The 16,397-nt window shown below is 43.1% G+C and overlaps 2 protein-coding genes across 2 annotated transcripts; one reads left to right on the top strand and one right to left on the bottom strand.

The window, feature by feature from the left end:
- Positions 1-3,497: 3,497 nt before the first annotated feature.
- Positions 3,498-14,732, top strand: LOC118791836 (uncharacterized protein T27F2.1-like). The gene is given in 6 exon segments (XM_036549317.1): positions 3,498-3,656; positions 12,670-12,735; positions 12,868-12,983; positions 13,021-13,151; positions 13,721-13,831; positions 14,491-14,732. Coding segments are annotated over 6 exon segments (825 nt in total).
- A 225-nt stretch (positions 14,733-14,957) lies between these two features.
- Positions 14,958-16,134, bottom strand: LOC118792670 (SRA stem-loop interacting RNA binding protein). Its single transcript, XM_036550565.1, has 4 exons — positions 16,053-16,134; positions 15,373-15,431; positions 15,178-15,285; positions 14,958-15,095 (listed from the first exon to the last, which is right to left on the bottom strand). Exons 1-4 carry the CDS (start codon positions 16,117-16,119, stop codon positions 15,027-15,029), a joined length of 303 nt encoding a protein of 100 aa, XP_036406458.1. The 5' UTR covers positions 16,120-16,134; the 3' UTR covers positions 14,958-15,026.
- Between the last annotated feature and the right edge of the window lie 263 nt (positions 16,135-16,397).

Here is a 16,397-nt window from a genome sequence, read left to right as displayed (position 1 = left end):
CGCGTCGTCTGGTAATGAGCGCGCGCCGGGTGATAAAGTAATTTTCTGTCGATTATGAAATGAGTGATTTCCCCCGATGCGCGTGCCATTCATTACAGCGCGAGGCGGTGTAGGCTCGCTGCGGTCGGAATGCCAGGGCAAGGGGTAGCGACGCACACAGGGGTAAAAGCAGAAGGAGCAATTAAGTCATATTTTCATGCCCTGCCCTTTGAGCTACACCACAGTGAAGAGGTTCCTGTGGGGTCCAGGACTTAGTCTGCGTGATGAATTAGGTGTGCAGAAGTTTGCGTGTGCTGTATCCTTGGAAACTGTCTGAACGTGCGTTCTTCGGATACGATGAACCGCCATTTCTAACAATAAATTAATGCATTTGTTCACTTGACCATTATTTTCAAAGGCGTAAATCGGCACAACTCCAAGCTTATCACTCATCTCGTATACGTACGGTATTTTGTAGTTTATATTTCTTTAAACGTCAGTAATACCGTCAATATTGCATAGCATCATGTTGCCATTGCTACCATTGGAATCTATGAATAAAAATAAATTTAAATGAACCCCATCATCATTTTAATTTGGGATATTTTACAAGTAATAAAATGTAAAATATTGATCTTGCATTGAATCATTTTATTAATCAATACGTTGAAGAATAATTCAGCTGATTAATTATATTTTACTAAATTTCTTTAGGAAATCCAAGCAGGCCAAGTTTTAAAATCTTAGGTAATGGTTAGCTAGTGGTAAGAGTCTCACTGCCCCTGCTAGTTTTAGCCTTATGTGTCCTTACCTGGGGTGAGAGAAAGCGATGTTGCGACTTTCCCCCTGATATCTGATGCAATTGTGATCAAATTATTCACAGTAATTACAATTCGCAAGACCACAATGTTTTCAATTGACGTTTATATTTGGTAAATTGAGGCAACAAGAACGAGTCGTATATTTAATTTAATACGCCTATCAACATATATCAATGTATATATATCACTTTGAAATAATGCTAATAATGCTAAATAAAGCTGGTGAATAGGTGAATACAAAATTTTCAAATTAATCTATTTTAAATTAAGATTAAATCCTACTCCAGGAAAATAGGTTTACGCGCGAGCTGAACGCGCATGATCGTGCACTTCAACGACTTCTTCAGTCTGAAGCTGTGCTCATCGACAAGAGGATTTTGGTGTCATCTACTGGTAGACATATGAACTGCAGAGAAGACACTGTTGTTAGCGTTCATGTAAATGTTGCGTTACAGTGTGGTTGGTTAATCACATTCTCTCAGCATTGATGGGAGTTGTCACTCCTGTCCCCCTCTAAACCTATACCTATGAGTTTAACACTTATGATCACACACACAAATATGTGCCTTCACCACACAGACTTACACAGCCACCCCCCCCCCCCCCCCAAACCACCTCTGTGGACCTGGGTTCAGGTGAGGCAAACCCTCAGCCACACTCTCCCCGGTGCAGTGCATGGATCTGGAACTATTCACAGAGACACCTCAGGCTGAGGAATAAGCAGACCCCTGAGAGACAGCGAGGCCAACTAAATCAGGCCTACAATCAGAAATCCCCTCTAAGCCTGCTCCCTCGTCTAATGGCTCTCATTAATAACACCGGCCCACGGGACGAATGAAAGACTCACTCCATATTCTGGGGAAAACTCCATCAATTAGGATGTGAGATATCCCCCAAACGGCACCGCAGTGGGATTATTTCAGTTCAGCTCACCCCCTAAGGAAACTGCTGATGCAGGGCAAGTGTGCTGCCACGGTTGATGTGTGCAACCATGTGACAGGAAGTGACATCAGGGAAAAAGGAATATCTGCGCATCTCTGTCCATCTTGGGCTACTCTTTGGAGACTTTTGTGTAGCACCAGTCAGTGCCTACAACATGTTATCTGTACATTTAAACCAACTGGTAATGGCTATTTAGCTCATATAGTGAGCTTTTTAGCAGCAGCACTGATGGATAATAACTCTAACACAAACCACAGTCTACCTCACAACCCCACAAAAGTACTCAATATTGAGAGATGTATAATGTACAGACCTTCCAATGGTGATCATTGTTTATGATTTATTTGAATAAGACGACAGGTGTGGTCAATATGTTAGCTGTTCAAATGCAGTTAAGCAGCTGAATGACAAGTGACTGGTTATAAGACGCCTGCTCAAACAGCTGATTGGTGCAAAACTCCTGCTCCAACAACTGATTGGCTGTTGGAAAACTCTAGGGTCGAAAAGAGACCGTAAGAGTTGTAATCGCTTCCAGGGCCGCTTTTCTGTGTTTCCTGTATGAGCATCCAAAGTCTCTACAGGAGTGCGGCTCTGAAAGTGGCCATGGGCTATGGCTCCTGTTTCAGGGAGAAAACGCAGCCATTTAAAAATATCATCTGCAAGTGACTTCATTGCACCCTGCAGAAAACCAGCCTGGATCGTTATCACTTTATTGAGGCAGGCCCATTTACTCAGGCACAGCATGGTCTTGTAGGCTGAACTGCTCAATAATGAAAAAGATATAAAATAAACATTGAGCATCCTCAGTAATTTTAAACCTGCTGAGGAGATTTTGCTCTGGTTACCATGCTGTTTGTAGAACTGAATGTTTGTCCTGTAAAATGAAAACAGAACAAAAGAAACTTGGAAGAAATCAGGATGATTCTGTTATCTGGCAACATTTTCTAGAGGACCTATGGCTGGCACACCACAGCATAGAAAAAGTAAGCCACCAGAAAAACAAGAGATAACCTGTGCTGAGGAAACCTTTAATCTACCTTTATGTGGTAGTGTGCTCACCCGCTGTTCTCCAGAGGAGGGAATGGTATCTGAGAAAGTCTGAGTAATAAACTGACTCTCTTTCCCCCACCCACAACACGCCCCACTCTAATGCTTTCCTGGGAGCCCTGTCAAGTTGGGATTCAACTCCGCCATGCAAGCCAATATTAATCGATCAATTACCCATCATGACGTGTGGCCGAGCCTCCTTCTGGGATGAAAAATGGCTCCACCTACCACTGCATATTTCCCGCGAATACCAATCATTTTGCATGGAATTGTGCAGAGCGTTGTGAACGTCTTGCACAAATGCTCTCCAGAGCAACGCATCTCCAGGTAGCCAGGATGTCAAGCTCTCCGTCACATGCGCACTGATTCTCACAGCAACAGCGGAGAAAGAGTCGCCGCCACGTGGCAGGTTCAAGACGCAGAGGTCAGGACAATCGAGGGAGGAGGAAAGCGCTCAGTCTGCGGCCAGTCTAAGCTACATTTTCTCCCAAGGCATAAAACTCTGATCGGTTGGAAACAGTCTGTCGCCCGCGTGCCAGCGGCAGACGTAAATTACCACAGTAGAGGGCAGTGGAGGAAATGACCCGTCTGCGGGCGGCGGCGCTCCTCGTCTCTCATCAGCCACAATTTACCCGAAATGTGGAAAAATGATCCTGTCCCGTTACCTGAGCATGATGGATCGGCCGGGCCACAAACCGCTCGTTTTGGATGGAGTGCCGAGAGGTCCAGGTGCTGGAGGAGGGTTCACCGATGGCTCTGATGGAGTCCACCAATCCAGAACAGGCCAGGACCAAAAGGGGGTGGGCCCACGCCGGCAAATGTTCTACTCTCCAGGACTTTGAGACACTTTCTGTGACTTTGGAAGAGGTGAGAAGACGAGGACATCAACCATTTATCACATAACACAGCAAAAACCAATGAAGTGTCCTTGGGTTTCAATTTTAAAAGTGATGGTTGCATCATAACAAGCTTTATAAAAGGACCACAGAAAATATGTCTGTTCTACTAAGAATATATTTGTAGTTTAACCCCTGTGGGTCTTTGACCCAACAGGTAAAAATATGTTTAAAGGCTGTCATTTGTTTAAGATCTGTTTTCTGAGGCTGTATAGCACAGCTGTCTGTGAGTACTGATCTATTGATACATAATTTACTCATTAGTAGTTGCTTTTATATATGCATGAATATAATTTTTTTCTATTTACCAAATATAAAAGGAACTCTACATTTTAATTTTGTACCCAGAACCTCTGCAAATGGGTAAAAGTCATTTAAAGTTCATTTTTTTTGTTCCAAAAACAAGTTGTTCTCAAGGGATTTCTAGCTGTGCAGGCAAAATTATGCATGTTTTTAGATGTAATGTCTGGGCCATCTGGGCCTAGGTCTGCCTTTGTTTACATAACACAATTTTTAAAAAATAATAAAAAAAACAAGCTGGAATGGCTCAGCCCAGAGAGGAATCCAAAAATCCAAAATTCCAAACAGAGAAAACCTTGATTAATTTGTGGTTTCAAGAGCTATTCGTTTTAATAATGATTTTAAAGAAAGAAGAATCAGAGCGGTCATCGCCCTTTCAGTAGGTTTCAGCATTAATCACGCTGAGAAACAACACCTATTTCACCGGCTGGCTCCCAGCTCGGCTGCACAGGTCCCCCTCCAACCTGAGGGAGAGAGCCCAGAATCATTAATTACAGTCTGTCTATGGTTAAGGAATACAGATGGGGTGAGGGGTCAGTTTATATATGAAATATAAAATCCTGGTACAGTTGTACCAGTTGTACAAGTGCGTCGCGTGGAAAAAGGCGAGGTAAGGGGCCTCTGAAGTACTCCAGTTGGCAAGACACCCGTCTTGAGTGTAGGCACAGCGTTACAGCCCCGATGTGAAACCAGCCTTGCCACCAAGGACTGGGAGCCCACAGATTGACTTCATTCTGCCCAGGATAGGGGTAGGTCAGTCAGGGTTTCCTTATGTCACCACTCTCGGGCATCCTTCAATTACCCAGGCACCTGCATTTTGCTCAGATGACGTCAGTCGCGTAACACCTATCCTTCATTCATTGGCCACATTGCCTTGTGGTGTGAAAAACGGGCACTGGCTGCATGTGAGTGTATTGGAGGACTGCATTTGTGTCGCATAAGCACTCCTGAGTGAGTCTTGTCTCACTCCAAAGCGAGAAAAGACTAATGTACATTTGCTGATTCCAAACTAGGTTGAAATATTCTTAATAAAGAAAAGAAAAAGAAAACAAAAAGAAAAGGAACACAGCTGTTTGATAAACCAAACTGTGCAGGAAATGAAACCAGCAGATATGTGCGACAGAGAGCAATCATTTCCCACCTGTATCTTTAACCACCGATTTGCACCTGGAACAGTGGTGATACTTAAAGGTAAACAGATATGAATAAGTTCCTTCAGACAAACCAGCAAACTTTTTGTAGGGAAGAGAGGAATCCCTGACCCCCTAGCCTGGACACATGAAGTTCTCAGGAGGTCACACATTTATTTTCACATCACACTTACTGTCAGGTGTGCTCAGATGGGCCCAGAAAATTGATGCCTTCCTCGAGTCTGTGGTTGTTGTTCTGTTAATGTATCTTCAGTGCCCCACTGTGCCTGGCTATACCACAGCAGACAGGAGAGATGACCCAATTTGCTGTTTTGTTCTTCTCTCCCTTCCACCCCCTCATGCATAAATACCCCCCCAGAAGGCCACGAGGTTCGCTTCCTTGGAGTACTAACCTGCGACAACAAGAACTTAATCATTCTCGACAGAGAAGAATGGAAGATCATGAGACAGAGGGAGAAAAAAAAACAGGAAGAAACTGTCTCTTTTTTATTTTAGGCTTAGCTTAGGTCTGTCATGGTTTCAAACAACTGACAAATGGAATGGAACTTTCTGTCTGAGGTTTGGAAAGAAAGAATTAAATATCTAATATCATGAAATCATTATGGTTACTAAAATGTAAAAATACAAATGATTAAGAGTATTATTTAGTCATGAATCAGGCAAATATGTTAAAATATCTGGAATATATATGCAATAGTCCTACATAATATGTGTAAACTGAAAATACTATTTGATGGTGTGGGTTATAATGTTAAGTTTTAAAAGGACTGAAAACAAAGTATTGAAACACTCAGGTGCTGTTGACAAATACCATGCATTTTGCACATTCAGAAAATTCATCAGCTTTACAATGATCATGTAAATGGTAATAATGCAGGTAAAAATACACTTGTATTGAGCTCAGAATAAAAAAGAGTTGGGGCCAAGATTCAGGCTAGGTCACCTGATCCTGGATCTGTGCTTGGGAACAACATCTCCCTGGAGCCCATCCCTTACCATAATGGGAAATCATATGGCCCCAGTTGCTATGGCCCAGTTGCCACGGTCAAGGTCACTCTGGCCCAGTTGTTGAGTTAAGTTAAGCCTTGGCCTTTTATGAAGTGGAAATTACATGACTGTTTAGGCAGGTGGAAAGAGTTCAAAGGCACATAGGGACTTGCTGTGGCTGTTGTCAATGCTAGTACACACAAAGGGTAGTGTGTTTTCCTGTCAGTCAATTGCCAGCCTCTGCTTCCTCAAAACCCCAGGGCCTGAGTCAAGAGGGGAGAATATTTAGTGCACAAACATTATGGTATGACACATTAGTGGCCTCTACATTAGGCAAAGCAGGATTCCACTCAAAGGAGAAGGGATGCTCTATAAAGCTGAAGTACAGAGCCATTGGTCTACTCAAGCAAAACAGACAATTTCTTCATTACGTCAATGTAAGTGATGTAAGTGATAACATTGTGTACTTGGTATAAGCTATCTCAGTTTTGAAAATAAAACTACACAAAGATATCAGTGTTTGCTTTTTTAAACATTTTCAAATAAGTCTTGGTTTTGATTCACTAATTCCAAACGTAGAGTGCTCTGAGTTTCTATGTGTTATGTTACAATCTAGAATGGGACAATATCATTATTAGCTCAAGCAATATTTCTCCAACAGGAAAATACTGCCTCTCCTAACAAATTAGCAATGTTTCCATCTTAATCTGCTGAGAGTCAGGCCTCACGAGACACCTAGGATGACCAGGAATGAAGGTCTCTCTGTCTGTAAGCTTCACACCAAGGGTGCTGCACCACCAGGCCCCAGGCTAGCCTGGTACCTGTCACAGGTCAAAGGGGCAGGTATGCAATGCTTATAAGGGGAAATGGTCCAAGCAGTGCAGGCTTTGAGGAAACAACCATTTTAAGAGCATTAAAGAGGTGATTATTGTTATGCCTCTTTCCTGATGGCAGCAAATATTTTAACAGGAAAAGGTATTTCTTTGAATGACAGCCAGGAGAAGGACAGGGGACTGCAGCAGGATCTAGGGAAGGGAGGGTGAGACTTTGTGCAGATTACCCCATAATGGGCGGAGCATCCATATGCTATCATCTAATGATTGGTATAAACCAATTAAAAGGCTCCCCACAGAGAAGCAGTACAATTGATTCAGATCAAGGGATCCTTGACAGGGAGTGATGGCTCCGCCCATTATAGGGTGCATATTATGAAGCTTCACTCTCCTGTCGCTAACAGGATTTGTGGGGTTCATGTGTGGGGGGTGGAGCAAGAACTGCCTCAGCAGATTTGCGTCAGGAAGTTACACAAGTGACTTCTTCACGTTCCTATTTCTGGATCCAGCAGCTCCTCCGGGATGTTGAGACGTCGTTGAAAGACCCACGAATAGGATGCTGTTGTTGTTTCCTAATTCTGCTCACACTTCTCCCAGCTCTCAAGCTGACATCGCCCGCGGCGGTACCACCTCTGTGTCGACTCTCATCAAAGCCACATGTTGACAGTGCGTAAAAAGGTGGCTTCCAAGGAGAGAATGATGTCAGAGAGCCGCCTTAATGCACTTTTTCTTCACTCCTGAAGGGGGAGTATGGGGGAACCATAGGGGGTCTTATACAGTACCAGGCCATAGATACTGTACATCTAACCCTACAACATTTCATATCAAAGGGCTGATATAAAGGTACTTATAAACTACCCCCCACAAACTTATTAACTACTCCCTAATGATATCTACAATCACATGAGTCCGTGGCTGCTATTCTGCAAAGCCACTCAGAAAAATTCAAGCAATTCTATGAAAACTGAGTAGTCATTTAGTTTTTTACTGGCATTTAGCAGACACTCTTACCCAGAGTGACTTATACAGGTTACAATTTTTTACATGTTACCAGTTTACACAGCTGGATATTTACTGAGGCATTTCTGGGTTAAGTACATTGCCCAAGGGTACAATACCAGTGCCCCAGCGAGGAAGTGAATTGGTAACCTTTTGGTTGCAAGTCCTGCTCTTTACTATTATGCTACACTGCCACCCCATACCAAAAGTTAAAAAGAAACTGGATGAAGGATCTAAAGATGATTGGGTATTTGAAAACTATTCTCTTACTCTTCCACACGAATGTGACAGATCATTTATGGCATGCCCTTTTAACACCTGTCACTTGAATAATATCTTTTCCCCACACAGCACGTTAGTCTGCCATTTCAGAAGTCCAAGGCATGCAGCCAGATTTTCAAGGTTGCAATATTCCCTCATTAAAATAATGACTGCTTCTTAAAAAAACACATGCACATCCAAATTTCTGATGGGAACATGGTGAAAGTGGACAACGGCAATATAAATACCTGTACACTGATGTTTACCTCCAAAAATAAGTATTTTTATTTAAAGTTAGATGTCTTGACCAATGTACACTAGGTCTGGCATTTATAGATCTAGGTACTCAGCTGACTTCACAAGAGGATTATTAGTTTTTTTTTGTCAGTTAAGGTAAATCACTCTGCTTTTTCCAGTTAAGGTAAAAAATAAATAAATAAATAAATAAATAAAAGGTCATTGAGAAAACAGGTTCATATGGTTCGTATCAGAAGAGTATGTTTTTGTTCCTTACACATTTTCCACCAAATTTTCTCTTTCAGACCTTCATTCATTGTTGCATTTTTCATGTGTGTGGACTACGATCATAATCCATTTTAAGCCATCCATTTGGAAGGTGAAAACAGTGAGGAATCATCTTTTGCATGTGCTTTATAGCGAAAGATAAAGGAATAACGATACTGTAAGAATGTGGTAATATGGCAATGTAAAAATAATTACCCGAACTTTCCTCAGTGTGGCTCATTACAAAGAAACAAAGAGCACAGCAACAATCACGCTGAAATTCAGCAGCGTTAGCTGTAAAGTGCTGCCGTTTTATATGCATCTCTTGAAAGTTTCTGACGTGGTATTCATGTGCTTTGAGAATTATTATATTCCTTCGTGGAGGGAGCCGATTATTTCTGAACAATGAAGTACCTCACGCTGGCATCGCTGTGGTAAAAGGGAGCAGGCACGTAAGGTGAGGCTGCGGGATAACTGCAGTTCTCTTGTGGCTGCTTTAGCGGAGGCTAATGGCCAATGTCCTCTCCGCATTAACTGCGGCGCTTCGTGTCTCCCAGGTGGCTGGAAACGGTGCGATCGCAGCAGAGAACTGCCTCTCCTGTCGCGTTGTAAAGCAGCCCCGCCAATCGATCGGCCAGCAGTGGGGTCATCGGTGCGAAAAGGGCCAGAGCGGGCACCGCTGAGAGCCACCGGCGGGGAGAGGAGCGGTTTCGCCATCTCCAAAAAGCATTCCCCGCCTCCACTCTGCCACTTCACGGCGTCAGTTATCGACTTCACCCGTCAAGGCGCGTTTTAAGAATTCGAGGCGGAAACCACATCCCACGCGGCCACTGCTGAGATTTAAATGACAAAATCAAAGCAATTCAAGTCTGGCATTTCACACGCTGGGAGAGTCAAACTCCCGCCCCAAAAAAGTTACTTCTCTTACTTTCAAATCTTTAAAATGAAAAGATACATAAAAAGCATTTAAAATGAAAACAATAAAAACACTGTTCAGGGGGCTTGTGGAAATGACCATGTTATCTTCCCTAAATTTGACAGGAGGCTCTCAAAATAAACATTTATTGTAATCCAACAAGAACAGAGAGCAGCTTACCACTCAGTTACAGCACATTCCTAATGCTGATAACACCGGACCTGAGGAGGAAAGAAGAAAAAGTCACTCTAAAGCTCAGCTCAAATTTCGAAGCACAGACTGAAAAAGGACCCTCAGATCTGTCCCCCATGCTACCTTGTGTGAACGTGATAATCTCATGCACTGCAAAAGTCATCACCCTATAATTGAAGCTTATGAACCCCAACAGAACAGCTGGTCCAATCATTGGGGAGCACAGAGATGACTGACAAAGAGGAACATTCATAATTACACAGAGACCCATACGCATCACTGAATTCAATAGCACAACAGCTGTGCAAGTTCCAGCATCCCGCTGCGACCGTCACCTCTCCTCCAGAGCCTTTAACCATGACAGCGCTCACTGATACACATTTCCAGTTTCCCAGTACTAATGGCCCAGAGATGCCCGATATGACTTAAAAAACACATTTCTATTTTGGGATTCAGCTTCTTATCTAATGCAGGATAACACAGCTTTGCTCCTGAGGGGTTTCAGTGTAGCTGATTTTTCACTCTCAGCCACTAATGTTGTATCAGATCTGGGGAAGGAAGCCACTCTAATCAATGATTAGCTGAATCAGGTGGTTAAGTGCTTGGCTGGAATGGGAGCCTACAGATACTGTGGCCCTTCAGGACCAGGGTTTAGAAGCCCTGATCCTGGAGGTCGTTTACCATTACAACACATATGGGATAATACTTCTATCTCCTTAAATTTGGCAGTGAGACTAGTTCTGATCCCCAAACTAAGCATGACATAATTTAGACTTGTGTCTGCTTGACAATATGAGCATCTGTAACCAAATTATATCACAAGAAAAACTGCATGACCTGTTGGGACACACACAACACAAAGCACACCTGAGTTCCATGGGGCCTGAGAAAGACAGTATAATATAGATGATTATCTGTCTACAAAGAAAGCTATCATGCAAAGACAATGTTTGACAGCTTTCAGACTCAGAGAGCACAGCCTGGTGACCGGGAATGCACAGATTGCATTCACACCACAGTCTGTAAGTGGATGAGACAGCAGCACTTCATCACCTAATCCTAACTGCACAATGTGAAGAAAAGGAAAGTAAGACACACTTAATTAAGCACCTTCCAAACATAGCACGGATTCACCCACAATCCCAGCCCCCCCTATATATGGTATATATAGTCTATATACCATACCCTAGTTTGGCTTGTGAATGGAGAAGAGTGCTTTTACGTGTTCCCAGGTAAAGATACTGCTGGTCGCCAGCAAGCGACGGCGTTCTAATCAGCTTGGCTAGAACACGTTCAAGACACTTCATTAACGCTGATTTTTGCAATGTTGAATTTAAAAACAATATTTGCCATTCCTAAAGGTGACAGACCGGTGTGTTAGTAAGGCAGCTAACTTGGTCGGTAGAGTAAGCTTATTTGTAATGCCAAATGTACAATAGATAGATAGATAATGAACTAAGGTATCTAAAGTTAGTTTTCTACGAATGTGACATCTAATCTTGGTTGCTCATCATCTGACGTTAATTACGTTGCTAGCTTGCCCAGGCAAATTTGCTTCTGTGAAGTGACCACATTTTACTGCATATCACACGCTGTGCAATTCATTCGTAGTATGCTAGCTGGCTGGATGCTAAATTAAAACAAAGCTAAATGAAAGTTTCATTGCTGAAATTACAGTTCTTTATGTGTTGAGAGTGAGGGAGAAACTTTGGTGCTGGAACCAAACTGACCAAAACTCTGATGTAATTCTAAAGCAGGTTCAAAGTTCCATGCGGAACTATGATTATACAGAAAGTACCTTAAATAAGTATAAGTACCTTATTATAAGCTCATGGCCTCCACAAAAACCTCCCATTCACTGGTGGGAGCACAGGGATGCACTTGATTAAAGGAGATTGTTATACCACAATCACACCTGCTAGGAAGCATGGTATCACTGGTAGTTTAAGTTATATGCCGATGCACTGTAAAGTGGGAGAGTAGGGTTTGCTACCAGCTCTTGCACATAAGTTCATTACCTTAAAACCTCTACTCGACACAATACATTTGAAGCAAAAGTGGAACTAAACCATTATCTAATTGTTTAACTACATACAATGTTAACTTGTGTTAAAGTTAACTTTAAATTTAACTTTAATAGAAGTTAACTTTGGTAATTGTTTTTTTTATGAATTGTATTCATTTAAATGGAAAGGGCCAGGGGAAATACAAGGCACCATGAAGAAAGTTGCTGGGCTGTTTTTATGTCACTCCGTCACTAAAGCTGACCACATGTGCTTGTGGCCATCAAAACTTGCTGTAACTGAATTAACTGGGAGAATTATTTTTTGTTGCCATTTTCTTCAGAAACAATATGACATTATCTTTCTGGCAATTTTTGCAGGTCATATTCAGCAAGTACACAGATTTGCTTCCAAAGACATCCTGGCTGATGATGCACCAGACCTACAGAGACTAGATGAAGAGGCAGTGAGTGAGGTGTGATCATAGGATGGGGAGGCATGGAGGTGAAACCGGTCTGTTTTCTGACCTGAGCGGCCCTGAAGAAGGTGATCTCCCAGAACATAGCGGCAGCCATGCCAGTGCACACCACAGATAAGCAGGCCCGGGCACAGTACATGATGTGAACCTCAGAGGTGGTTCAGTGCCCGCTAAAGTTCCTATGAAGGGCACCACACTGGCTTATTTCCACAGTACAAACCACCACTGTGAAAAGCCTGGTGGTATTTTGAAACATTTTCTCTATCCATTTCTGTGTTTGTTTGTCAAACGAAAGTCAATGGTAGAGAGTGACCATTTATAACCCAGAGCAATGCTCGACAATGCTCTCTGTCCTTTCAGATGACCATAAAGGAGCAGCAAGAGTGGAAAATCCAACCATGCGTTTCAAACTGGAAGAATGCCTGGGTACACCTCAGGTTCCCCTCCGCATTTAATCTCATCTTTTAATGCTGAGAGGAGTGGAAGCTCTTCACTGACCTCATTTTACGGTCTGTAAAAGGCAGATGCATTCAGCTTGGTTCTTTAACCTCTCTCTAGGGTTACACCATTCCACTGGGCAAGCGGTGGGCGGCTGACAGCTAGGGCATGGAGACTTTCCACATCAACGAGAACTTCGCCAAACCGGCGGAGGCCCTCTACACCAAGACGGGGCACTAAGGTCTCTGTGCCCTCTCTTTCAGCTGTAGGCTTGGTGGTGGAGGTGCGAGGCCAGGTGGAGAGGAAGATGGCGCAGAAGGAAAAGGAGAGGAAGGAGAAGCTGAGAGAGCTGGCGCAGATGGCCTGAGACCGGAGGACGGGAATCAAAGGCCATGGGGACAGAGGTGTGTCAGGCACTCCCTTAGCACCTACACTTTTTTTTTTTTTAACTAACCATTGGGAGAGCACAGAAACCCTGGGAATGGTGCGAGTCATTCTTACTGTAGATCCAGCTTCAAAGCAATTTAAATGTAAATTCTTCACATGGAATTGTATTGCAACATCACTGCAGCCATGCATTGGTAATGGAACACAAGTCAATTTCAGTGCTCCTGTACTGCAGTTGGGACCGTGCACAGAATGCAGAGTTGCATGCTCGTCCATAGAAAAGTGACATCCAGCTTGGTCCGCCGTCCTGGCACTTTGTAATGTCATTGCACTGTTAGAAGTATGACAGGCAGAGGAGCTTTTGGGTTAATTGTGCACATGAAATAAGTGATGGTGACTCAAAGCACCCTTGAACTGAGGCAAATAAATATACATCACATATTGCAGATGCATGATATAGGTGGTCTACCATGAAATTACTGTCATTCAGATAAACATTAAGGAAGTGCTGATATGTTCAGAGTAGAGTGCTAGCCCAGAAACATGATGCCGGTCCCCTCTGCTGATTGGTTCCCTTTTTCCCCAGGTTTTGAGGGCAGCCAGGCAAGGGAGCACAACGAGATCCATCATGAAGGGAGGAAAGAGAGACAGCATGACCGGAACATCTCCAGAGCCTCTACCAATCACTCACAAGCAGGTGTGGTCCTGCCCACTCTCCCACACTCTGGAAGACCTCACATTCTGACATACTGCTTCATTTATTTAAGAGACTTGGGGTTATTAAGTTGCTGGGAGGGCATATTCCTCATGGATGTGATTACCATGTTAAAGACATAATCAGTATGGTGTCATTCTGTACATCAAAGCCCTATCCAATATAGACTGTTATGTTTTTGACCTTTCTGACTGATATGTTCCCCTAACTTGCATACATTGGTTGCTCCCAATGAAACTGTAATTTAAATAATTACCCAGTAATGCTTTGTCAGGTGTTCATTCACTGTCATGTAATGACCCCCTGGTCTAGCTTCTCTTGCTGTGGCTGGTGAAGGAAGGACCTTATGTAAAGGTGTACTTTCATATTCATATGGCTGTGACTTACCATATCTTAGCTTGTCCTCTCAGGTGGCCCAGAACATCTACAGGCCCAGCAAGAATGCAGGCAAGGACATGTACAACAATGATCTGATTAATCTGAAATGCATTAGCAAATGTTCAGGTGCATAAATGGTTGATCTGTCTGCTGTAACTCTGGAAAAGGGTCTCAGCTAAGGAGTTAAACATTGCAAATTCCAGCAGTCTCAGGACATGCATGCAGTCCAAGAGCCCTTCTCACTCTGCTCAGGTTTGTACCAGACCGGGTGTTCTCCAGTACCAATAACAGCCCGTGCAGGGAGGGTCCGGTCCAGTTCAAGGAGAACCCCTTCGGTCTGGACGAGTGCTTGGAGGAGGCCAAGCAGTACAGGGGGACCAAGAGGCCATCCACCAGCAGGCACTCCAACGACTACGACCATGACAAGAAGTGCCTTGGAGGCTTTTTTTTGCCTTGGCATTTGAGACAAGCAGTGGACATCAGAGAGGTGTGCAATTATTTCTGAATGTGTTTATGCTTTCAGTCTGAAAGGTGTTGGCATGCGGTCAGCATGCCATAAAAGAGCCCACATGTATTTTCAGGAACCTTGTTATATGGGTTAGACTTTTCATGTTATAACCTAAAATGGCCACTTTGCACTTTTGATGCTGTATTTAAGTTCCTAATTGGTGCTGAGGTACCTGACACCTCCTGTACAGTATAACTATTCAATAAATATTTCACACAGTAATGTTTTGACAGTGTATAATTTATTCCATGTCACAGTTTTACAACACAAACATATCTATTCCAACAGGGTTCAGCTGCCATCACTATCCCTGTTCTGTCTTTGGGTCCCACCTGGTTTTCTGTTTTTTTGCACTTGAAGCTGAAAGAGACAAAAAAGTTCATTTACTATTGTGCCATGATGTGACAAAAGGTTATTCCCGGCCTGCGAGTTAAGAACATACCCGCGAACCCTCTAGAAGATGTGCCTCTTTCTGGAGCGCATTCTGAACACCTTCCTCGGTGGCATAGCCAACCCAGCAAAATCCCCGATGGAAACCGGTCTCTTTGTCCTACAACACAAAACAATGAGAACCAGATCTGCACACGCTACATCCTCAAGGGCGGAATCTCGCTGAATTAGCGAAGTGTGTACTTACAAAAGGAAGCAGGCATTTCTTGACTTGGCCAAACTGCGAGAAGTACTCCTTCACTTCCCCTAGAGCAAGAAATCCATTTAATATGTTGCCCAAGCTGTTATAGTCAGGTATCTTAACAGGTGGCGAATACTCTTCCGTTTCGCCACTGTCGGATTTGTGCGTCCTAGACCACACTGGCGTAATACACTCCAAACATGATTTACTTAGACCAGATCGTTATTCACCTGCCAGCGCTTGCTATAGCAGGCTATAAGGCGTCACTAACTAGATATCTTGCTACTATCAAAAACAATATAAACATGATAGCTAACGGTACATAGCAGCCTCTACCTATCATAACTCAGAATTACTGCACTTTTATCCAGTGAGCAAGCCACCTACACTGACGGAACAGCCGCGAACAAGGTACAAGCTTGCCAGCATCAAGTATATCTTATTCCCCACGCATGACAGATAGTAGGTACATTTGAGCTGAATAGTTACCTAACTATCCGTCCCACAACGCCTTATCACCTTCCATTAACCTCCCATGCTAGCCGGTTAGCTAACTAACACGCTGTAGCTAGCATTTAGCATTTTTACACCGCATTTACTGAAAAAATGTGGATCCTTACAAAATCGAATTCATTGCACCGTTCTGTTATAATTAACTGTACAGTATAAACAACAGGAAAACTTACTGCTTGCTATGGTCCATGGTATTTTAGAAACGAACACCTCAAACACCTTCCTTGAGGAAGCAGCCATCTTCTCCTTATTCAATTTGCTGCCTTTGACCTTAACCCACGTGATAGTACGTTGTCGTACATTAATGACGTATTCTCTCTATCGAAGGCGCTCGAATCTTGGACCTGCAAAGTGGTCTCGTCGGGGCAATAATTGGAAAACTGCAAGCTGAAATGATTGTCAGATGAGAATCGTCAGAACAGAATCGTCTAAACGCTCTGTTAAAGATAATAGACACAAAACACACCATGATTTTTCTGACAATATTATAGGTGTAATTATTGGTGTGTTTTTTTTAA

This window comes from Megalops cyprinoides, chromosome 17 (genome assembly GCF_013368585.1).
Source record: "Megalops cyprinoides isolate fMegCyp1 chromosome 17, fMegCyp1.pri, whole genome shotgun sequence".
In the NCBI taxonomy this organism is placed as follows: Eukaryota; Metazoa; Chordata; class Actinopteri; order Elopiformes; family Megalopidae; genus Megalops; species Megalops cyprinoides.
The sequence above is the reverse complement of the archived record's forward strand: the minus strand, read 5'-3'. Positions and strand labels throughout refer to the sequence as shown.

What these genes read in the sequence shown, in the direction of transcription:
- LOC118792670 (XM_036550565.1), bottom strand. Translation starts at nt 16,119, where the DNA reads ATGGCTGCTTCCTCAAGGAAGGTGTTTGAGGTGTTCGTTTCTAAAATA. An exon ending in ACCATGGACCATAGCAAGCA is followed by an intron (nt 15,432 to 16,052) that starts GTAAGTTTTCCT and finishes TTCTTGCTCTAG; the next exon opens with GGGAAGTGAAGGAGTACTTC. An exon ending in ATCTTCTAGAGGGTTCGCGG is followed by an intron (nt 15,096 to 15,177) that starts GTATGTTCTTAA and finishes TGTCTCTTTCAG; the next exon opens with CTTCAAGTGCAAAAAAACAG.